This window comes from Lycorma delicatula, chromosome 3, assembly GCF_047948215.1.
Source record: "Lycorma delicatula isolate Av1 chromosome 3, ASM4794821v1, whole genome shotgun sequence".
NCBI lineage: Eukaryota > Metazoa > Arthropoda > Insecta > Hemiptera > Fulgoridae > Lycorma > Lycorma delicatula.
The window spans coordinates 70,097,347-70,122,470 of record NC_134457.1 but is presented as its reverse complement, the minus strand read 5'-3'; the positions used below and the strand labels follow the sequence as shown (position 1 = coordinate 70,122,470).

Genomic DNA, 25,124 nt, shown 5'->3' with positions numbered 1-25,124 from the left:
TTCAAGTAGTGAAGATTATTATTTTAGTAAAATAATAATTGTTTTTAATAGAATTTTATAGCCATGTTACAGTTGTACATACCGAGCTCTTCAAAGGCAATTTTAAACAGCACACTTAGAATCTTACCCACAGTGTAAAATAGTTATAAAAAAAAACATCATTTTAATTTTTACCAACTTTTCGAAGAAAATTACGGTATTACTTTTGGTCGCATGGTGGAATTTGGTGGGGGGGGGGGGGTGAAAATTATTTTTTTTACATTTTGACGTATGAGGAACTCGAAAATGCCACTTTGTTAAAATCGGGTGTCCTTATACATAAAGGCCTATGAATAAAATTTAGTGCCTCGAAAATCTCCAAAACTAGATCAACCTGATTTAAAATTTAGATAAACTGTAGTAGTTATCTGAAGTTGTTCAAGTTAAAATGGGATTGGTTGAGTCGTTCTTGAGTTACCTTTAATTTAAGACCGATAAAATTTGAAGGGATAAGTTAGAAAAGTGTGGTTCATTATGATGTTGAAAGTTAGAACGTGGAAACAAAGTAACATAACGAGAAATCGAACTTCTTGACCGGAATTGCGCAAGATTTTTTTTATCGTTAATAATGTTATTGTGGCTAATTTGTATGATACCTGTGTATTTATGAAAATATTGTTTATTTTATTTGTTCTAAAAAAAATAAAAATTTCTTGGTAAAAAAAAAAAAAAAAAATTTTACTTTAAATAGATGTGAAGTAAAAATATATATATATATTACAAATACATACACACACACACACACACACACACACACACACACACATACACAGAGAGAGAGAGAGAGAGAGAGAGGTGAACATATATCACTCAGCGCATTTCAAAATAGCCCTCGTTGATTTTTTTCAAATGTTAGTGTAGAAACTACAGTTAATGATGATCTTCTCGCCAGCGCGAAGTAACGACAGAGGTGATCGACAGTTGACCAATGGTTACCGTAGAAGAGAAAGCAAGTGCGTAGATGGTTTCATGAAAGCTGATTTGTTGCCACTGTCGTAGACTTTTTTTTTTAGAATACGGTCGTGATCCTCCTAAAAAAGACTCTATTAATCGTTGGTATCAGCAGTTTTTTAAGGTTGCAGGAAGTGAAGTACGCAAAAGTAGGGCTGGCAAACTTCCTGTCTCCGAGGAAGTAGTGGGTTGAAAAAGAGAAACGTTTTAGAGAAGCCGGGGGAAATCTACTAGTCGGGTGACTTTAGAACTGGAAATACCGCAATAGACAATTATGAAGGTTCTATACAAGCGCCTCAAACTACATGCATACGAAATTCAGTTGGTGCATTTTGTTGCAGATGAAGTAAATCAATTTATCTTCATAAATCAGTTTGTTTATTTAAAACAATTTGTTTATTTATCAGTTTCTTTGTTTGTTTCTTGGTTTGTTTATTTAAGATAAATCATTCTATCTTCATCTTCTCACGGGTATGATATTACCGTATACATTCTTGCTAAAATAAAGAAAGATAATGCGTTTTTAGAAAAAGTAATCTTATCTGACGAAGCTACCATCCATGTTTATGGCCATCATAATTGTCGGATTTGAGTAGCGAGAACCCTCATGCTGTTCAACAAACACAATCTGATAGCCCGAAAATTAACTTTTGATGTGCGTTGACTGCTTATGAACGGACCATTTTTCTTCGCTGAGCCCACAGTTACTATCTATAATTATTTAGACATAGTACATGGAGAATGTAGTACCAAAAATTGAACATCGGCAGCCCAATCTTTATTTCTAACCTGATGGTGCACCATCACTCTGAGATTTACATGTGAGGAATTAACTACACAAACAATTTCATCAAAACGTTGGATTGGCCATGATGGACCACCAATCATCATCAGTTGATAGTCAACTCGATCCCCTGATGTTACGCCACTCGCTTTCTTTCTTTGGAGGTTTGTCAAAGAAAGAGTGTACGCAACGAAGATTGTCAGCATCATTGAAATAAATAAAAAATCGAAGGTGAATTGAATAACTCAAAATTGTTCTTAATGTGTGGCATGAACTGAATGTCGTCTAGATATTTTACATGCCACAAAAGGTGCTCGTGCGGAACTTGTTTTTAATTAATAAATGTAGTAAATAATCTTAATGAAATGCTCTGTTAAACAATAAAACATGTATGTAAATGCATTGCTTTAATATTAACACCTAAAATACCCGAAATAATTTATGATCATTCTATATATATATATATATATATATGCATATTTTTCTCAATTTTCTAGCTACTGTCGGGTCTCTGTGTGTGTGAGTGTGTGTGTGTGTGAGTGTGTGTGTGTGTGTGTGTGTGTGTGTGTGTGTGTGTGTGTGTGTGTGAGAGTGAGCGCGCGCACGCGTAGAGTCAAATGCAATTACTGCTACCGGCTTACCATGCCTGACGTAGCTGCAGATGTAATGCTATGCAAGTGTAAATGTACCGGTAAACATAGTCTGTTGTTAACCAGTAAACCGTAGTCTGGAAAGACTCAGATCGACCACTCCTGAGACGTTTGGTTAATTGAAACCCAACCACCAAAGAACACCCACTATCCACAGTCTAATCTAGCATTCAAATCCACGTAACAGCAAATGTCTTTACGAGAATTCGAACCTTGTGTGTATAAGTATATGTATATATATTACATATATATATATATATAATATATATATGTATTATATATACGTTACTCAATTTCTTTCTGGAATTTGTCAAAGAGAAGGTGTACGCAACTAAGTTGTCAGCATCAATGAACTAAAAAGAAGTATCGAAGGTGTAACTAATGAAATAACTCCAGATGTTCTTCACAATGTGAGACATATATTCGTTTATTTATATACTTATATATTTATTTATATATAGCTATAGGTTCTCTGTTGTACTTAACTTTGCTCTACCTCCAGGATTTTATAATTGTAATTTTATCTTCAACAAAAATGAAGTTATATATTATTTATATTTTTTTTAAATGCTTAAAAAAATTTTAAAGTGATTTACAATTCCATGAAAGTAATTCCGGAAACGTTAATGTAAAATGTTTCTATAAACATTTACTGGACGTATTTTTTCCGGTGTGTCAAAATAATTCCGCCTTTTACAACCATCTAGTATAATTTTAAACGAAATACAAAATATTATTGTTGTTATTATTTTTCTAAACTTTTTTGGACTAGTAATTAAATACTCCATTTTATTATTCATACTAGCAACAGGGCGTCCCTACGGCACGCCTCCGCAGCTAGGCTGTCTGGGCGGGTTGCCCTGGCAGACGGCATCTCTGAATGCTATTATAAGGTGTCAAAAATTTATTAACTCTTGTGTAAAAATGTTTTTTTTTTTTTTTAATGATGAAAATTGATCAAGGAGAAGCAAAAAAATATTAGTAAATCTTCCCAATTATATTTAGTTTAAATCGGTTTAGGCATCTTTTAAAAATTGCACACTCTCAACATTTTCATTAAAATCCGTAATATCCGTATGCAAATTCACTGAATACGAGAGCTGGAAGCTTAAATATAAATTAAATTAATTAATTTATTATTTATATATTATATTCAATTTACCAAACAAATTATCGTAATACAAAACTACCCACACTTCCCTGACACAATAACAAAAGAGAAGGTGGCTTCAAAATCTGTAAATCGTTAAGGAGGATGTATAGGATTCAAAATTCTTCTAATTCTGACCATTACTGTTTCTTCTAATTTTGACCTTTATTGTTTCCCATTTGATTTGACTCACGTGTTTTGACTATATGTTTAATTGTAACTACAAGGCCAAAGAAAAAACATATATACGATTCTGAATGGATAATCAATAATATTTTCAATAGCGATTTAATTGCATCGAAAATAGTTGTGTTTTAAGATCTGCTACGATTTTCAATGAATGAATTAAGGTAGTAAAATTTATTAATTTATTTTATAATTATTACAAGACTGACTGACAATAGAGCGTTTGACAAATTCATTTAATAAGAACAACAAAAAAGTGAGAATTTATAAAGAGTAAAAGAAAGAGTGAAAATTTATAAAGAGTTAGAAAGTAGTGAAAAATTTTTTTTTATAAATTAAAAAGGAGGAAATGGAACTTGAGGGTTAATATAAATAATCAATTTTATGAGAAAAACAATCACATAAATAAAAAAATTTATTATTAATATATATTTCGCATACATATCGATATACGAGTATATGCGATATATCGATATATAATAATATACCAAGTGTACACCTGACCGCCAAGTGACATGTATTAACGAATCGGGATTTTCGGCAACTAATGAGTACATTCCGGTGATTTTTTTTTATAGAGGTGGAGGAACCCCATTTACGGACGCCTAGGCAGTGTCGGGCTCGCTAACAAGTTCCGCAAGATATTATTAGGTGCGTATGTGTTCCTGCGCACTACCGACTAAACCTCCACCCCTGGCTATCCAACCCCCTTCTGGAAACCGCTTATGCAGTATTACTTCAGGAAGGGGGAAATGCCCGTTCACACAATCGGACACCGCAATCAAGGAAAACCAACACAATCACACACTCAACACAAAGATACAAAACATTCCGGTGCTAAGCTAACGGGGACGCACACAGAAATGACGTTTAGTAGTGTAGGATATACAGAATTTTAATATAATATAAACTACATAAATGATTTTAACATATTTCTGTGTCATTTTTATTAAAAAAAAAAAATTTCGATAAGGCAATGTAAATGTATGAGTGAGCACATCTGTTCTACTATTGGATGTAGAGCTAGTTCATAATCGGGGTTGCTTTTAATACAAACTGCAGACATCTGGACTCGTTGTACGTGTAGCGTATAATTCTCCACACCTCTGTAATACATGTACGACGTTAATATATAAAGTGCAGAGTATGGGGTTGAACTTGCGCACTGCTTATCAATGCTACATTAATTTGAGTTACAGAGGCATTTATCCGTAACCACTACACCGGAAACTGTCCAAAGGCAATGATGAATTGGTTAACGTGTGTGTAGATGTGTGTCTGCGCGCGCGCACACACACACACAAACACAGAGCGTTGTCACATACACAGACAGCGTTGTCAGTCTGTCTATATATATATATATACATACGAGTATATAAGTTATTGTACACTGTGCAACTCCATATTCTATTACTACGTTTCTCTTGGAATAGATGTTCTCTCTTGCACCGATTTATTAAATTTTTCCCTCGATTTTGTCTTTTCTCTCATTCTCTCTATTTTTCATTCATTTGGCTTTAATATTTACTATTATATTTTTTCACTTTAAGTTACCCTATTTAACATTTGATAAAATGAACATGATTTATTGTAAGAATAACAAACATTCATCTCCCGTTTTTATTAGAAACAATGAAGAATAAAATATTTTTCCGTTGTTTTTTCACGGAGTCAGACATACTACTACATATCAGTATGATAAGCCCTCTGAAGTGTAGATGAGACATTTTCGTTCCTACCTACGACATATTCACTGGTATTGATACAAAGACTTCCTTAATTAAAATAATACTCTCTTAATGCAAATTGTATGTCTGATATTTGTTTATACGTGTTACAACATGAAAAAATATTATGGTAGATATTCCTATATATAAAACATACAAAACTTTTTATTATTTACTCCAAAATATATAATTATAAAACTTTAAAAGGGTCTCTTATCGTATGGAATCAGTGTCGAGTTAGTTACATTTTCATGTGATTAATGTTTATAATTTTTTTTCTTTCCAATTAATTTTGCTAATTTATATTCTCATAAATGTCAATATATATTAAATTTTTAAAAGGAAAAAATTAAAAATTGTTGATTTTATTTGCAGAAACAAATAACCATGGCCTCGGGCGACGTCGGGTGCAACAGCTCAATATTATATTACTTTTAATAGTCTGAATATTAACTTTGCAAAATGACAAAAGTAAAGTTTCAGTAAGCTTATTCTGATAGTAATTTTCATTTCTTATATTTGTATTAAAAAATAAATAAATAACAGTAACCTATAACATTTTAACCTTGAATGATGTAATAATAGTTAAAATGAAAATACGATAAAGAATAAAATGTCAACCAACAAGCATTTAGAGAAAATCTATTATAAATCTTTTAAAGAAACTTATGTTGAAGTAATCCAATTCAACCAATCAGAATTTGAGGCTAACTCCTTATTTGTATTTCTGTATGCTTTTTTCATCCTCTTCATTTAACATAATGTTTCATCAGGAAGTACAAAATTATTATTTTTTTAAATCAACAATTTTTTTTCTTACATGAATAAAATAATTACCTGCTATACGAGGCTGATGACAGTAGACTTTTTTCATATAAATTTAAGTTTTAAGATCTTATTGTACGTATATATACAATACTCGTACACTGGTCACGTACAACATACGTACGTGACACAACTATTGCAGTTTTAGGCAATTTTATACTAGACAAAGTCATTCTCAAGAGTGGTTTATCCAAGAATAATAATCAACGTCAGGATTACTAAGAAAGGAAATAAATGAACGGTCGTCTTCTCCATTGAGCATATTATACTGCCCCTTGTGAAACTGTTCCAATAGAGAATATTCGATCCTATAAGTGACTCTTTCAGTAACCGCAGAAGGTGGCTGTATAATTAATATCATTACTCTCGGTAAAATTATTCTGTGCTTAGTACCAACTGAATCTCAGATGCTTTACACAAGACAGAGTTACAATGAAGCACCGTCAGTTGGTGTAAAGCACCAAAATTAATGTAGCCGTTTAAATAGGAAACAATGTATTACACAACCTATCGGGAAGGAAAAAGATTTATTATCCTGTGGAAAATATATTTTTATTAATATAAAATTCAGTAAATTATAAAGAATTTCTTGTACCCTTACGAACCATTTTACAAAGATATGCGGTAATACAGTCCAGCCAATAAAAAATCGGAGATAACAAAGTTTTCAATTTTTGTATTTTGCAACTATACTGAAATCGTGGTTCATAAATAAATCTAAATTAATTTATTTAAGTAAAACTAAATAAAATAAAAAATAATACTTTCTTTGTACTATTTCCGTTATTAATAATTACTTTTTAAACAAATTATTCTATGATATAAGTGGTCGCAGTTGATTGACTATTTTTAGGACTTTTGAACGTAAATTTAACTGTTAAGAATTTTTTAATAAGTACATATATATAAAAAAAAAGTTTTTATTGATAAAGTTCAGTCAAATAGTAAACATTAACTATAAATTTATAGAGCTGTATTTAAATGTAATCTATCGCATCTGATCTGTAAAGTAATCTAACAAAACGGGATCCATGATTAAATGTTATTTTCTTTATGGTGAATGCTGATTTTGTTCCATGTTCCCAAATAATATGTAATTTAAAATAAAAAAGTGGTTGTACACGATGCGTAAAATAAAGTATTGAATCGCTATTTCCACTGTTTTGTGGGTTTCGTTACTTAACAACGTTTTGAGATGTAATCAATTTTAAAGAAAACGTAATTTTTTATTTACTTATAAATTAATTTTTACAGGCCCTTTATTACAATAGATATGTTATATTTTATATCATCTATTTTTTTCTATTCTGTTGTGAATGTTTTTATTTAACGTTTTTAGTTGTCTTTATTTTCATTTGCTTTCCTATTTTATGAATAATATAATATTTTAACCAGAGGTATGAATAAAATATAAACTCTTTACTCCTATTTTTATAGTAATCGGCCTCAAAAAAGAAGTTCTCGATTCAAACTCTATATTCAAATTCTATGCAAAACCAAAATTTCTTATTTTGTTTATTACTATTTATTTTATAGTAAATGTTTCTCCAAGGATCTGAATTTACATATTTCCAAGTAAAATTTCAGAATAAAATTTTGGTCATGTGTAGATGACTTGAAGATATTTTTTATTTAATTATTCATATCGATATGATATTGTACCAGATTTTTATAACTTAATGCTAATTTTGAAAGTATTTTGACTCGAAATTTTAAGACAATTAATGGGGAAATAAAAATTCAGGAATATATTTATTAGATAGCCGTAGTTCATGCTTAGTTATAGTTATTTATATCGTCACTCAGAATTATTTTTCTTAAGTTTCATGAAAGATTTATAGCAGATTGATTCTTTTTAAACGGACACCATTATTTTAAATTCTTACCTATATGTAAAACAGAAATATAATAAATTTTTAAATAAATATTAAAAGAATAGAACAAATTTTAAGGAACTTACTTAAAAGAAAAGAATAATGTAATCATTAATTTTGAGCACAGAGCCAAATGGAAAATAAATATTTATGTCTTACAAATTTATTATGGGCGTTAAGTTTTACTTTTTATTACGGTTCTTGATGTTGGTTCAATTATGCTTTTCTTTGAAAAGTAATATTTTTTTGGAAATACCTTTTACATAGAAAGAAATTTTTATTACTATAACGCAATTACATTACAAAATATATATATATTTTTGTTAATTTAATTAAAAAATTCATTAAGCACACATATCCTTTTTTAAATATTTTTTTGAATTATACCATGATCTCTCTAGTTAACTATTCTGGTCTTCTTTTACAAACTAGAATAAAAATAGGACATTAAAAAATTTCCTTCTAATGTTTTTAGTAGCTTAATTTTTTATCGTATAAATTTTGTTGAAATTCTTTTTAATGAATGGTTTAAATTAAAGCAAAAAAAAAATCGTTCTCTAGAAAATTGTTTTAAAATCTGTATCATTAATCTATCCCTTAAAACATTTTCCTAAAGTTAATTTTGAACGTTTAAAAATCAGACAACTGTTTATTCTGGAGGACTGCTATTCAAATTAAGGGAAACAACATCCTTTTTACTTTTCTACCAAATTTCTTGGAAAGGTTGTTGGTTTTTATTTTATCTCTATTGATTAAATCTTTAAATTACATTTTTTTTAATTAAATTTGAATGTAAAAGGAATTTGTGATCTTTCAGGACATGTTTGATTAAAATAATAACCTCCAAAACCAATAATATCTGTACGATACAAACTGTAAAAACATTTCGTCTGTTTGAGACGAAATTAATTATGGCCAAACGTGTTTTCCGATCCTTAAGTAATTTTAAGATTATATTTTATTAGATAGAGATATAAAAGTATTTATAAATGTTTACCGGCTTCTGATATTTTTTTGGAACAAGGATAAAACAGTAGTGAAGTGGAGGGGGAAGTTTCCTTCGTTAAGCATTGCTGTTTACTTATTAAACACAGAACTCTTCCCGTGCTTATACGATTTACTTCTGATATCACCCAACATTTCTTGACTCTCTCTGCTACAATGTATTTTGTATTACTTCACATTTCTCCTTTCAGTCAAACTTTTCTCTCTGAGACCTTTCTATTGCTACAGACCATCGTGAATTTTGCACTACAATATTCCATACCTAATCAATCTTACGTTGCTTTTCAATAAACAAATTTTTGTTATTCCCCATTCGAATAACTTATTTAAGTTTTTTTTTTAATAAAATAAAAAAGTGAGGTATAGTGAAAGTATCTCTTTAATGGTAATCAAAAGTGAAGCCCTATATCTGTCGAAACAGAGCTTATAAAACTTAGTATAACAAGATTATTTTTGGCACAGGCTAATCCTTCCATAAACAATTACCATCGATAATTTTATTTGTATTTCATATGTATTTTCACTTTATTTAATCCATTTTCATTTTAGTCTGTTAAATTCAGTCCAAAATGAGCAGGACCTGTTTGCAGAAATACCAGTTGTTTTCATTAACCCGATGTTGTAATGAAATTATTCCATTGATTGATTTTTGTTAGTTTTCTTCTTATTTCACATTTGTTTTTCTGAGATATTTTATAATTTTCAGCTGTATAGTTTATACGTATATAAATTGTAGGAAGCCATTTATACAGACAACCGACAACCGATTATCCAGATTATTCAATTTCTTTATACAGATTTAAAACTTGATTTTTAAAAATGTAAAAACGTATTTAAATAATTTTTCAAGTAATATATTTTAAAAAACATTTAAATTTAAAATAACACTTTAATTACTTCAGTCCTACATTTATAGTTCAACTGCTACATTTTAATAGTACTTAGACCTTGTTAAAAGTATTTATAGCATTAACTTCCGAAGTAATTTATGGAAACATTTAAATACTGTTGCTTGATTTTCCAGATAAATACAAAATGACTGTAAACAAAATTTAGTAATACATTTATATCAAATTACGAATCTGACTTCTTACTTTACGTACTGCAAAGATTTATAATACATAAACAAAAATCAATACTAAATACTCATTACCATTACAGATTTTCCTGAGAATAAATACCGTAAAGTTTTATAACTATAAATTTGCATCTTATTTTTTAGATACCAGCCAGTACAAATCAAATTTTAAGATAATGATATTTAATTCGTACGAAATATGAAGGAAGTAAATCTAAATAATTGGAGCTTTACTAGATAAGGAGTGTTCTTATCTTATGTAGAACAGAAGCCTTATCTTTACTCATAGGCACTTAATAAACAGGCTGCTTTACTTGAACTATTTAGTCAGCTAAAAATAAAATTTGATATATAAAGAAGTAGAATTTTATTATCATTAAGAAATCGGCTGCTCCATCGGTGATTTCCTTTCCAGTAATGTAATCGGTAACCGACCTAGATATCATGGTTTTTAGCTGCGCAAATCTAGGTTAAGGATAGGGAATTGATTGATGGAAAAGTACGCTCAAACCACTGAGAGACTATAAGGGAGATTAGGCGTAATTTATCGTCTTCCCGTTAATGAAGGTATTTAATTAAATGCAACTTTATATATTCATTTACATTTACTCCCTTAATCTCCAGTTTAACTTTTTATTTTACTGTAAAAAGTATTAAAATAGAATATTAAAAAGTATTTATTTTACATAATAGAATTAAAGATGAATAAAGAAAATGATTTAACATTTTCGAAAAAAAAATTTTAAACTCTGCATAAAATAAATATGAATATTGAAAAATAAATTATCTACACAAAAGGTTGTGAAATTTCCTAATCTAATCTATTTAAACACGATTTTGTATGTTTAGCTATTTTAGTGCAAATATTCAGGTGTCATACATATTAAACAAGAAATTTTATAAGATAAAAATGGAGCAAAACTTTTTCGCAAGTTTATTTTTTGGATACCTGCTTTTTTATTTTCCTGCAGTCAATAATAAAAAGTAGGAAAATAAATACACGCACAAATTATATTTCTTGCTAGCGTACCCTGTTGTGACTTCGCCAACAGTATAGATGTAGCTTCACTCGCAAAGCTTTTTTAATAGCAAATTTATTTTTTTATAAATAAGAAATATTTAATCAACAATATTAAATTTATATTTTCATTAAATCCTGATAAAACGGTAAATAAAATTTTTTATGAAAAATACTGAAAACGATAAACAATGAATTGTTGCCCAAAACTTAAATAAAGGAAAACAAAAAAAAATGAAGATAAGAAATTTGAACAATATTTGTGAGGCCAATCCATGAATTAAAACAGTTCAATATAAAAATCCGATAACGATAAAAAAATTTATTATAATCCCAAATCTAACATCCCCATCGCAGCTTCGCCCGTGCTCTATGGTTACTTGCGCTTCCCGTCTCGATCAGAGGTCATGGCTCGCTTCGCTCTCCCTTCCCGTTTTCTCGCGTTTCTTTTTCCCTTCCTCTTTCCTCTTTTCTTTTTTCCATTTTCCCTTTTTCCTTTCTCCCTTCTTCCCCGGTTTTCGATGAATTTCGGTATAGGTTAATTTTGCCGCTAAGCAGAAATCATGGTAAAATTGTTTGTTATTCCTAATTTAAAAACAAAGCCTTTTCCGGACACATGTTTATTATGAACTTTTTTCATTATTTTAAACAGAGAAATACAGCTGTAAAATTTATCGGTATTCTTTTAGAGCACTCACAGTCATTCTGTCGCTCTGCGCGCGCACGCGATGTATTAATATTACTTATTTGGCAGATGTAATGAATTACTTCATTTCCATGCTTTACCTACGCTTTTAATCTCAACCAATTTTTTTGCATTTGACGTCTTCAGTTATTTTCTTTACATATTCTAATTTCATAATTCCGTTTTAATTTAATTATTCTTTTACTTTAAATTAAATTTAATATTATTTAATTTAATTTTAATTAAATTTATTTAATCCCCTTCCTCTTCGCTCTTTTATTTTTTCTCTTTTCCCTTTCCATTTCCCGTTTTTCCTTTTCCCCGTTTTGGCTTTTTTATTTTTGCATTTTCCCCTTCTTCCCCGCGTGTAAATCGGTTCAGTAGTTTTTTAGTCTAGTGGACACAAATATCGGAAACATTGCAATGGAATCGTAAAATATTTAGTATAGCGTATGTTGGTTTTACGTCCAACAGATAGCGCTTTTAACACAAAATTTAGTTTTTTATCGATTTGAAACCCTTAAAATCAAAATTTTGCAAAATTCTTTCTAAGTGCTCGCCTACTTAAAGATACGAAGGTACCCTAATTTCAAGACAGTTTTGGTTGTACGTTGATTATGAATTATGACTTTGTTATGAGTCAGTGAATCACTCCGGACATTCTCTTTTATGTAAGAGATACGTGATTTGTATGTAAAAATACTGCCTTTTTTACTATTATTCGATCTAAGTACGGACAATTCAATTACGTTTTTTTTTTAAATTCTATCAAAATAATATCTTTACGTGATAGGAATATAACAAAATTTCAATTTTAAATTTACTGGATAAAGTTAGTAGATCAGAGAAAGATTGCCTGCATCACTAATATCTGACTTATTGTTACAGTAATATTTAAAATGTAACATGTTGAGTTCATATTTTTGATAATCTTTTTAAATAAAATTTATGATAAATTTTAAGTACACAAAATTTATGATGTAGTATATTAAGAAACTAACAATATTATAACTATTTGTGAGAGATATAGCACTTTATGGTAATGAAACATGTACAATAGTTAAATTATACGGAAAAGAATAGATGTCTTCGAAATATGCAGGCTAGAATGTTAAAAATTAGGTGGGTTGATAAAATAAAAATGAAGATATTTTAGATAAGTAGGAGGAAGAGTCGTTGTGGCAAAATCTTGCAAAGAGACCAACAAAATACAAAACTGATAAACCATTATTAAAACAAATCGGATTAAATAACTTAAAAATAATGTAAATATCTTTGGTTTAAATATCGTAAAATTTTAAAGACAAAGAAAGACTGGGGTTTATAAAACAGCAGTGGCAGTTCACGTATAGGCACTGTAGAACTGCAGCACCCGCTATTTTCACTTGATATTATCGATAACATTTAATATAATGAGTCCTTTTGAAGTTAAAACTTCTCTAGGCGCGTTGTGTCAGAATTTTTTGTACATACGAATTACATAGGAAAAAAATCGCTGACTGGTAATAAAAATCTTTAACATAACGCAAGACGCTAAGCATATATATATCTTTATATATATATTTCTTCTGTGCGTGTGTATGTCACTGAACTCTTCCTAAACGGCTGGACCGATTTTTATGAAATTTTTTGCGTGTGTGTTCAAGGGGATTCGAGAATGATTTAGATTCACAATTTGGTCCACTGGAAAATGTTTTTTTAATTAATTTTTTATTTGTAAGTAAATGTTGATTTTGGAATGTTTCACATTGGATCCGGCAGACTGCGCTACCATCGCAGTATCGAATATTCAATAATATTCTATTTTAATTTTAGTTTGTCCCAACAGTTGGTGCTGCGATCAAATTGAGAAAAATATTTCGTAATTTTGTGTTATTATTGTGTTACAAAAAATCGCGAGAATAAATAAGAGACTTTAATAAATAAGAGACTAATAAATCAGATGGAAATGTAAACAAAGGAAAACCAATCAGATCAATGCAAGATGGCCGCTGTCAAACACAACGACCAATCACAAAGAGCCCGTATGGCCGTTGCCAATGTAAACAAAATCACAACTGATTAAATAACAAGTAGGCAGTACTGCGATCGCGTTTAGAATTGTGCACGTATTGAGAAATATTATATTATATTATTATTTATTGAAATAATGTTTTAAAGTGTAATTAAAAATATACATTGTGGAAATTTGGAAGGTACAGTATTGAAGTGAAAATGTTTTTTAAATTTATTTATGTGTTGTTGATCTTGGGATGGTTAAGGTTCACAATTGGGTCCGGTAAGCAGCGGTGTGGGTCCGGTAGGCAGAGCTGCGATCTCGTTTCAGAAGTTTTTTTTTTAATTTTTGGTTTATCAGTCATACCCGGTAGTTGGTGCTGCGATCGGATTCTAGGATTTTTTTTTTATTTTGTTGCTTTTTCGCATATCAGTTACTTGCTCGTAGCTTAGTGTTGTTCTTAAATTAAAATTCGTACTTAGAGAAGAGTTTGAATTAAATCCGATAGGTAGTGCTGTTCTGACAATTGGATTTATTTTCATTCTGAATTTCATAAAGTTAAAGGTGAAATTTTATAAGGTTCCGTAATGTTTTGTTAAGTCTCTTAATGTTCAGTATTAATTGTAATGGTTTTGCAGCCCCAAAAACACTTTTCATTAAAAAGTTATTTTCTACCGAATACTGTGATTAGAGAGTGGTGTGAATTAAATCCAATAGGTGCTGTTGTTTTGCCATTTGGATTTATTTACATTCTGACTTTTATAATGTAAAAGGTAAATTTTGTTAAATTGCTAATGTTCTGTTTTTATGGTTTTATGAAACGTTCAATTGTTGTCATTTAATCTGTATGTATACTCAGATCTAGCAATAGCGAAGCATTCCCGAGTCTGCTAGAATTGCCCGCTTATTGAGAATATTATATTATATTATTATTTATTGAAATAACTTTTTAAAGTTTAATTAAAAAATGTATATTGTGCAAATTTGTAAGGTGCAGTATTGAAGTGAGTATTTTTCATGAATTTTAATGATGTATACAATAATAATAAACTTAACCTACAAATTTAAATTGTCAGTTCTAATTTGATTCTATGCAACTTATGAAGTATTGAACGGCTCTTTGAAAATAAAAGTTAAGTTTGTAAAATAAATTATAACATTTATAAAATTCAAAATATAAGTTACTAAAAATATAGTTTAAAGTATATTTAAAAAAAGAATTTATAAAGTTTTAGCTGATTAATTTTATAAAAAGTTTTCTAAAATTATTTTCAATTTACAATTATCTAATATTTGGTAAAATAGATGTTAAAATAAAGAATGAGAAAAATGATAAAAATTTCTACTAAAATTTTAACTACGTTGTTTTTTTACAGTGCTTTAATTTTTTTATTAATTGATTAATTAAGCTGTTACATGGTTATGAAACATCAAAATTATTAAATAGAAAAAAAATATGTAGGACGTACATTTTTAGAATGATGTTAGGTGAAAATTAGTAGTAATGTGGATGAAAATTTATTAATTTCACTAATTATTAATTTTACGACGTTTCGATTTTTTAATTCAATTTTCATCGGACATCTCAATATTTAGTGAAAATAAATATTAACCATACTACACATAATTAATCAATAAACCCATTACAATAATACAATAATCACAAACTGATAATATCATACTAATAGTCATTTTAATGAAATTTAGAACACATTCCTGCTAATTTTAACTTAATTAAGTTACTTATATTAAGTGTGTGCATTTATTGCAAAATAATGCCGCGTCAGGACAACGTCTGTCGGATCCGCTAGTATATATATATATATATATATATATATATGAAAGAGAAAAAGACATAGAGTGAGAAAATACATACGCATATATGAATGTATAGTATAATATGTAGTAGCAGAGAATGAGATGTGGGAGAAAAAATTGCCGGTTGTCACAATAATTCTCTCTCTCTATCACTCTCTTTCAATATACATCCCCATGCACGCGTATACGTAAAGAGACGGTAAAGATAGACTGCGAATTATAGTTAGCCATACCACGGTGCTTCTCGGTTGTGCTTGTATACACATATATATATATATAATATATATATATATATATATACACAATATATATATATATAATATATATATATATATATATACATTGAAATGTTTGTTTATTATATGTCAAAGTGTTTTCTTATATGAAATATTTGAATACGTACTCATAATAATAAAAAAAAATAATTGTTTAAATTCAGTGTAAGTGTAACACATTATAACATTTTTGAAGAATAATTGAATTCTTTAATTCTTTCTCTATACTTGTACAGTATATAATCCTTAAGCATCCTTAAGCAACATCAGTAGCCCTCCCCCAGTTTATGAAAAAGATACAAAAATCTTTGTATGGAACTGTGCGCTTCACAGTTCCAGAGGCGTCGTGGTGTTTGGCTGTTTTGTGCATGCGCATATAGGAAGCTGCACGCAAGACTGCGAGGAAGTAAGAGCACTGTCGCTTCCGTAGTGCCAATCCTAGCTTGCTGGTGGAAGGTAGTTTTTTTTATTCCGCGTCTGTATAGAACTTTCCTTGTTCGTTCCCTTTTCTAGTTTAGTTGATGGAAGGAATATGAAAATGGTTTAGTTGTTTTTTCAGTAGTGTGATCAGAAAATGGCGGAAAGCAAGGGCTCTTTGATTGCCAGATGTGTCCAAAAATACGCTGAAAGGGCGAACGAGAAGATAATTAGTAAAAACTAATTATGAATTTGTTTCTGTGTACATAGAAATTTTAATTAAACACCATTGGCTATAGTGTTTTTAAGCGGAAATTTTGTTAAGTTATAAGATAATAAAACTAAAAAGTATTATCTGTATTGACATTTTATTATTTATTCGGTTAACCGAATACGGCTTTTAAGCACAATGTGCTTAAAAACCGTGTACCATATTCTTGAATGTGATAAAGAGTAGAATTAGATTATTACCCTGTTTCCAGCTATTTATTTAATTCATTTATTTTTTTTTTGGTTCTTTTATTTTACAGAAAGCTTAAACCATGGCCTTGTAAATACCTAGGAAAGAATTTTCTGGAGCAGCACCCCCACCAATTTTAGCTACGAGCTGTGTAAAACACAACTAACCGGGATTTATAAAATAGACCGTCGACAATATACGATATAGCAGTTACGTAAAAGTTAAAAGATAAGCACAGAACAAATAAGGATTGTAGAATAACATATCACACCTGTAAAATGATGTACAATATGAAAATATCTGTAAAAAATTAAATACAGCTTGTAGTTTATATATATATATATGGGCATTAGGCAACCCGGCTTCATACTGTATGCTTCTTAACCCAAGTTTTTTTTTCGTGTAGCCTTAGGTAGGAAATAGAATTCCCAGATAATTCCATAGACAAAATTTTTAGTACTATACCCCATAATTATCTAGGGTGAAGTAATTTGAACAAGTCCTCGCATTAGTGATATGAATCGGTGACTATTAAACATAAAATACTGAATTGCAGTCGGGGGGCTCTGAATTATAAAAATATTTAAATATTTTCGTTGAAGGATAAAATTTTCTTATCGATGAAAGACCTGATGAGAATTTACATTGTCAACCTTAAACGCAACCTTAAATGCCTGCTATATCTACAACATGAAAAATATATTTAAACAAATTAAACTGTCTGAAATTTGATTAATCATTCATTATTGTATTTAATTAAATACTGATAACGACATTTAGTTCTTAATTTCCACACCTTGTTCTCTTTTTTTAAGTTTGATTTATTGTTGTTTATTTAGTTCAATTTATTTTTTATTTTTTGTATTTTGGCAGTCGTTTTTTTTTTTAATTTTTATAATTATTTTTATTATTTTATTTTTACATTTACATTGAATTTGTTTACACAAAAAACTTATTTTATAACTATTAATATTTTTATATAAATAAGGATATAAAAAAGGAAACTATGTTAATGGCTGGGCAGTTTGATGAATTTAAAGAATGTATCTTTTTTTTAGTTTTTAAGCTTTAAAAAAAATAAGCGGTAATTTTTTAGAAAAAATTAAACATTTATCAGCAACATTATAAAGAAATTTTATAGAGAAAGAAAAAACTTATGACGCGATAAATGATTCCTGAAGAAAGGCCCTACCGGAATGTACAGTTCTGGTTCTTCTGGTGTTTAACATATACACAAACGACGAGCCCCTGTCAATTCACTCTAAAAGCTTCCTATAAGCACATTATCACGCTTTGTTGGCTCAGGATAGTATTTTTAAAAGGGTGAAAGCAAAGCTAACTATGTAAAATTGGGGAGAACTCTAGTGTTAATGTATAGTGCATTAAAGTTAACTTTCTGGTGGTAATTGATAAAGCCGTCACAGGTTGCTAACTTCTAGATTAACTTCTCTTTTACCTGAATGACATTTGAAATGCGGTTTCATCAGTTAATGGTTTTCCACACGATAACACGACAAAACTAATTAAAATAAGAGATCGATATCCGGATAAAAGTTACTACAATAAAAGCAAGAAACTAATATTTTGTTTGTGTTAATTTATATCAAAATTTCTGTATAATGTAAATTAAATAAATAGACCATTTAAAATTATATTATAACATCTAAAAAAATTATTAGATAATAAAATCTTCTGAATAAATATTATAATGTAATATTTTACCATTTTAGATGTCTGTTAACAATTAAAATTTCCCAACTGCAATTATTACACCACAATAATAATTAATAATGTCAATGATTGAGCGATATGATAAAAATATTTGTTACATTTTAAAAGTTTTTTTTGTTTTTGAGACTAAAATAGTCTGATGCTGACACAGCTGTGTTATTCATCGTTGCAAGACAACACAGTACCACAGTGATAAGCTTATTTTTGATTTTGCATAAACCCAGCTTCCACATATGTGATCATATATGGTTGCTGCTTATATATAAACTTCTTTAGTGTTTGTTTATTTTCGTATGTGACGATTTTAGGTTATATTCTATATCCATAATTTTCTTTTCCTTCTTTTTTTTCATTTTCATCTTTTTATTCTAGATATATAAATATTTATCTTATGGAAATTTTAATATAAAAACATTTCTCCCTCTCTCCGTATTACTAAAAACACTGTTTATTATTATAATTTTCATTATTATATGAAAATTTTACATATAGAAATCTCAAACGTTTATCCCTCAAAAATTAAATATTTTTACTAAAATCATTTTCATTTACGGTACGAGTAATCAAGACTTTCAATCTTCTCGGTTTCACACAAACAGACATTCTGCATCTATTCATAGATATAAACAAATGTATGAATTTGAAGCAGAATTTTTTTAAGGGATGAACTAAGTAGACTATAAATTAAAATATCTAGCCAATTTTATTAAATGTTTGTGCTCATTTTCAGAAAACATGTTTATCAGATGTAAGAGTTCAAATATCAGAGAGAATTTCTAGAATATTAATGATCTAAAATAGCGATTTTGTTACGCTCCGTAGAGCATACATTAAAAAGTATTGAAGAAATGGATGAAAGGAATTCGTTCAAGGAGTGTGCAAAAAGTTGAAATTGCACGAAATTATTGTTATATTAGATTGTGGTTGAAAAAAAGCTATAGATTTGAATGATGATAGATAAGTCTTTGAAGTAAAAGCACGTTGGAATATCTAGAAATGGATGAATTTTACGACGTTCAACTGTTATCTCAAGTTGCAGATTGTTAGAAACAAAACGAGAGATTTATCGTTGATAGATCAAGAACTTTCAGCCAATGTGATATGGTCGTGTGAAGTGAATGGAGAATATTAGATTTTCCTAAAAAGCATTGGAATACGGCTCTGTAAAGCGCTGAAAAAGAAATTTCCGGAAGACCATTGATGGGTGTAGAGTGTATAGACAATTATATCATTCTAGATACGGATGAGGAAAAGTAAAGTAAGTATTTAACTTTAAGAATTTTTTTTTAAATTACTAAAAAATTAATTTTTATATATTTTATTTTATGTTACAGGTCGTAAAAATGATGATTGTAGTGGTCAGTATATTTGCTGTTTGTTGGTTACCATTTCACGCGTACTTCATATTCACATCAATAATGCCTGAAATTACGAATCATCCATCGATACAAGACATATATCTTGCTATATATTGGTTAGCAATGTCTAACTCAATGTATAATCCAATTATATATTGCTGGATGAATCACAGGTGAGTCTAAATATTATTTTATTTTATTAATTTAAAATATATAATTATTTTTATATATTATTCGTTGTATAACTTTTCTTTTCAGACTAATAGGTTTGGAAAAAATAATATCAACTTAGGAAATTAATGCTGATCATAGAACAAGGAGAAGAAATTGTAAGCTGTTCACCGCAGTTAATAAGGATTTAAAATTAACAAGTATTATAAGAGAATATTTAAATCGCAGTTGGGGATTTTATCCATGTTTTTATCAGTGTACTTAAAAAATAATAAAGAACAATTTACTATACTTCTCATAAAAATTAAAAAAAAATAAACGGTTACTCTTGAACGAACAAAAGGTTCGGTTGGCTCTGCTACTACAGGTCAAGCTCTAGACCTTATTCTTTCTCCTGTTTAGCCTCCGGAAATTACCGTTCAGATAATACTAGAGGATGAATGAGGATGATATATATGAGTGTAAATGAAGTGTATTCTTGTACAGTCTCAATTCAACCGTTCCTAAGATGTGTGGTTAATTGAAACCCAACCACCGAAGAACCACGGTATCCACGATCTAGTATTCAAATCCGTATTAAAATAACTGACTTTACTAGAACTTGAACGCTGGAACTCTCGACTTCCAAACCAGCTGATTTAGGAAGATGCGTTCACCATTAGACCAACCGGGTGGGTCAAGTTCTAGGCCTGGAAATAAATATGTTACGATAAATTTGATTAATCCAATGATTATGTATAATTACCGGTGAGTTTGATTAATCGCCACCAATGTTGAATAATTTAATAAATATACAGCAATTTATTAAATATACCGGTAATTTTACATATTATCCATATTAACATATTTTAGATATTAAAATAACAACTCGACTACATGCAGTAATTACTGAATTTATTATAAAAAATAATCAAAACATTTCTGTTAATTAGTCGCAGTTAGCTTGCGAAGAGAGCGTAGATTATTTTTTTTTTTTGTTTTATCTTGTTTCCCTACCACCCTGGGCTGGATTCACTCTGAAATATAAACACAGCCAACTCTAAGTGAATTGTCCACTCTATCGTTTCAATGCCTGTCTCTAACCTCTATAGGAAGGATCCAAGCCCGACTATGTCGTTCCTGAACCCCAACCTAGGGGTTGGGACTAGGTTATATTTGGTTAGGTTATCATAACCTAAGTTAGCTAGGTTATGATAACCTAACCAAACATAAACTACGCTCGCTAAACTCGCCTAAACAACGTTAAATATACAAATTACATATTTTATTCTCCAACATTAGAGGCGATTAATCAAATCCACCAGTAATTATTCATAACCACCGGATTAATCAAATTTACCGTAACATATATACTATCGAGAATCAACGAACTTGGGGAAAATCCAGCTTCTCCTTCCTTCCTTCCATCACTAAAATAGAAATAGGCACCTTACGCGATTTTCTCCTCAAAACTAGAAGGGAATGCATTACACTCTCAACAAAACTAGAGCCCAGCAGGTGTATTTTTGTTAAACCCTAAAGGTACCGACACTGAAAGGCTTCCAAGTACGGACTGAAGGCTAATTATGCTTGTAGAAAGACGCGATATTTTTGGAGTTCTCCCAAGAAAATAACTGCAGTAAAAATTTCAAAGTTCCAGGATCTAAAAGATCGAAACTCAATAAAATATTCCGTCCAATTTAAAAATAAATAAATCTAATAAATCCCCGTCATTAAGAAAAATAACCTACCCGCCGCCTGATAAGAAAGATCCAGAAATAAATTACAAATGTCTAGGCCCTGAAAAAATAATAGGGGTACAAATCATTCCCCAATATACTTGCGTTTCATTCTGAACTTGGGGTCAGCGTACGATAGCAATCGAGCGTACAAGCGAAAAGTGGATTACTAGATTACTCCGTTTTGGGGCAGGTTCTTGTCTTCGATGTTCGAAGAGTTCGTTGTGAACAGATGTAATATTATTCGTTGATAGAAGTATAGAACCTAAGATTCTTTTTGTAAAAATTAAAATAAATAATCCTTAAAATCATTAAATTTTTAATTGTTATCTAATCGCCAAAATCAATTGGTAATTTTCTATTAATTTGTAATACTTATAGTAAAAATCAAAATTGTATTTTCGACATAATCATTACTTATTTTATACATAGTAATATATATTCTAGAATAACTTTAAAGTGAATAAAATTCATTTATAAGAATCTTAAAGTATGCTATCACTTAATACTATTGTCGAACCGTTAACACGTACAATGTGTATTTCTTTGTTTATGGTACTTCGTTTTTCGATACCAGTTACTATGATCATTAGCTACTAAAAATACTAATGTTGTACTACGTTAAAATTTCTTAACTTCAGTGATTTGCAGAACCGGTTCAATGTAGGTGGCTTTGGTATTAACATTTTGCGTTACTTATCATGTGTAGTCAGGGGACTTTTCTTGTTATTTAAAAATTTGTTTAATGAATAACTCTGTTACTTTAATCGGTAGTAGCAAATTATAAATGACATTTTGACCATAATCTATTGATTTTATAAATTTGCTTATTTCTTAGAGAAATTAATATCACAACTAACTTTTTTTTTTAAATTTGAATGTTTTTGATCAGTTACCCGAGTTTTTTTTTTCTATCTATATTTAATATCTTTGCTGTAAAAAAAAACTACAGGAATAAAGCTTTAAAGTTTTCATGTTTACAATGTTCTAACAACAGAAACTCATTTTATCAATTCACTAAGAAAAATTCGAAAGAATGCGTTTCATTATAAGGTTTAATCAATAGTAATGTCTAAGATCAGAATAGCGTTCCACTCTAGCAAGTTCCATTGTAAGACAGCGTCTTCAGTTCTATATTGTTCATGTAATAAGTAAAGGTTTTCACCAATATTAAGATCAGCCAACAAAAAAGACACAGGAAAATGTTTGTTATAGCTACAACAATGAAACACAATACAAAGACACAAAAGAAAAAATAATTTATTAAAATAATTTGTGGAAAATTGAAAAAAGAAAATTTTTAATTTTTTGGAATTCGAAAATCTGAGACAGTGACCTTCCTTCGAACTTATCGGATAAAAAGTTAATTTAAAACTGAAGTTTTATTGTCTAAAACTATTTATTATTGTCTTTATGTTACTAATTTAATATTTTTGAAAATATGAAACTAAAATTTAAGGGGTGATAATTTAATAGAATACGTTAAAATTTGTTTTTATAAAAATTTTGTTTTATGACTGGGTAAGTAGTTTTTAAAAGCAACCAACCAAAGTCAAAATACCCGTCAGAAGGTATCTTTTCTCATCAGAAAGCATTCTTTTAAAAAATAGTAAAAAAGTTCTATTTAAGAACATTAAACACAGCATAAATTTATCTAAAAGGTGGTGTAACTTGTTTTAAAATCCACTATTTAGTTTCTTTTTAATATTATGCTTGAAACTCGAGAAAATGTAATCACTATGACTTTACTAGTAATACTAACAGATCAAAAATAAAGCAACGTAAAAACTGAAATAAGGTAAAAAGTGGGAAAACCAAAGAGGGGATTATATCCAAAAAAGTGAAAGAGTTAAGACTTACTTTAATATCAATATTAATTATAGACTATAAAAAAAACAGTATCAGAGAGATACAATATTGAAATTTCTATTTTACCATTTAATAAGATTAATGCAATTTTAAAACTTATATAAAAAAGAATTTAAATTCAGATGAAATAACAATATAACAACGACTTGAAGAATAATTGATTCATATTGTCCACGTGTAAAATTAAATATTTTTATTTAAATAATTTAAACTATCTCCGTGGCGAAGTGGTAGCGTGCTGGCCTTTCATCCAGGTTCGAATCTCGGTCAGGTATTGTATTTTTCATACCCTACAAAATGATATTTCCATATACTCACATACACGCTTCTCGGTAAGTTTCTGTGGTGAATTAATCCATCAAGCGATATAAAATTAATAACCATGCATAATAAGTAAGTATTAAAAATAATACAATATAAATAATGTTCACTGTTGATTTTCCTTGTGGATAACAAAGTTGTTAAATTATAATTTTAAATTGCATATATTTTTTTTAAATATGATTTCAAGAATTCCGATATCTCCATAACGTGGTTACTTTATTTGAAACTGTAAACTGTGAAGACGAGAATAAAATAATGATTTAATTTGTGTAAATTATTCATCTGTAAATAAAATAAATTATGTTTATTACTTAATCTTTAATTTTAAATTTTAAAGTAAATAGTTGTTTATTATCAAAAGAAATAAACTCTTAACATTAATATTATTATCATCTCAAGAAAGATTGGTTCAATATCGTTTCAATCGTTCAATCGTTTAACACGTTTCTTCCAATTTCTTGAACTGATGGAAATTGAGTTTTAAAGAGCATAAGGTATATTTCATTACATATGTGTGTGTGTGTTTTTATTTTTCAGTTTATATAGGCTTAAGTAACAGTATACAAAATGAAATATATTTGATATCTGTTCAGTAAGTATACCATTGTTAAAAATAATCTATATTTATGCTGTAACAAAAATAAAAATATATATTATCATTTTTACTATTCCGTGTAGCGCTATAGCAGAGCTATAGTTCTAGAAGGGAAAATATTGTCGCGTGTTCCGCAGCTCAATTAGGATATTGAGAGAGGTTGACAATTTAGAATGTTTATATAATTACATTTATTGGTTTAAAATGTTCATAATTATAACCAGACAAATTAATAATAATAACAGTGTAAATAAATACAATAATGATAATAGTAGTAAGTGACGATAATAAAACAATTAATGAACACATGTTAATACAGTAATTACAACCACAATAATAATCAGGATAATAGTAGTAAACGATAATAATATTACAGTGAGTAATAACAAATCAAATAATTAATACATAATATGTTACATG

General features: G+C 29.0%; 1 protein-coding gene across 2 annotated transcripts in view; it reads left to right on the top strand.

Moving 5' to 3' along the window:
- LOC142321674 (tachykinin-like peptides receptor 99D) overlaps positions 1 to 25,124 on the top strand; it is an 804,280-nt gene that overhangs the window by 606,357 nt on the left and 172,799 nt on the right. For both annotated transcript variants that reach the window (XM_075359955.1, XM_075359956.1), the window contains exon 4: positions 20,004 to 20,200. In XM_075359955.1, coding sequence (XP_075216070.1) covers positions 20,004 to 20,200 — 197 coding nt within the window. The remainder of the gene's footprint in view (positions 1 to 20,003; positions 20,201 to 25,124) is intronic.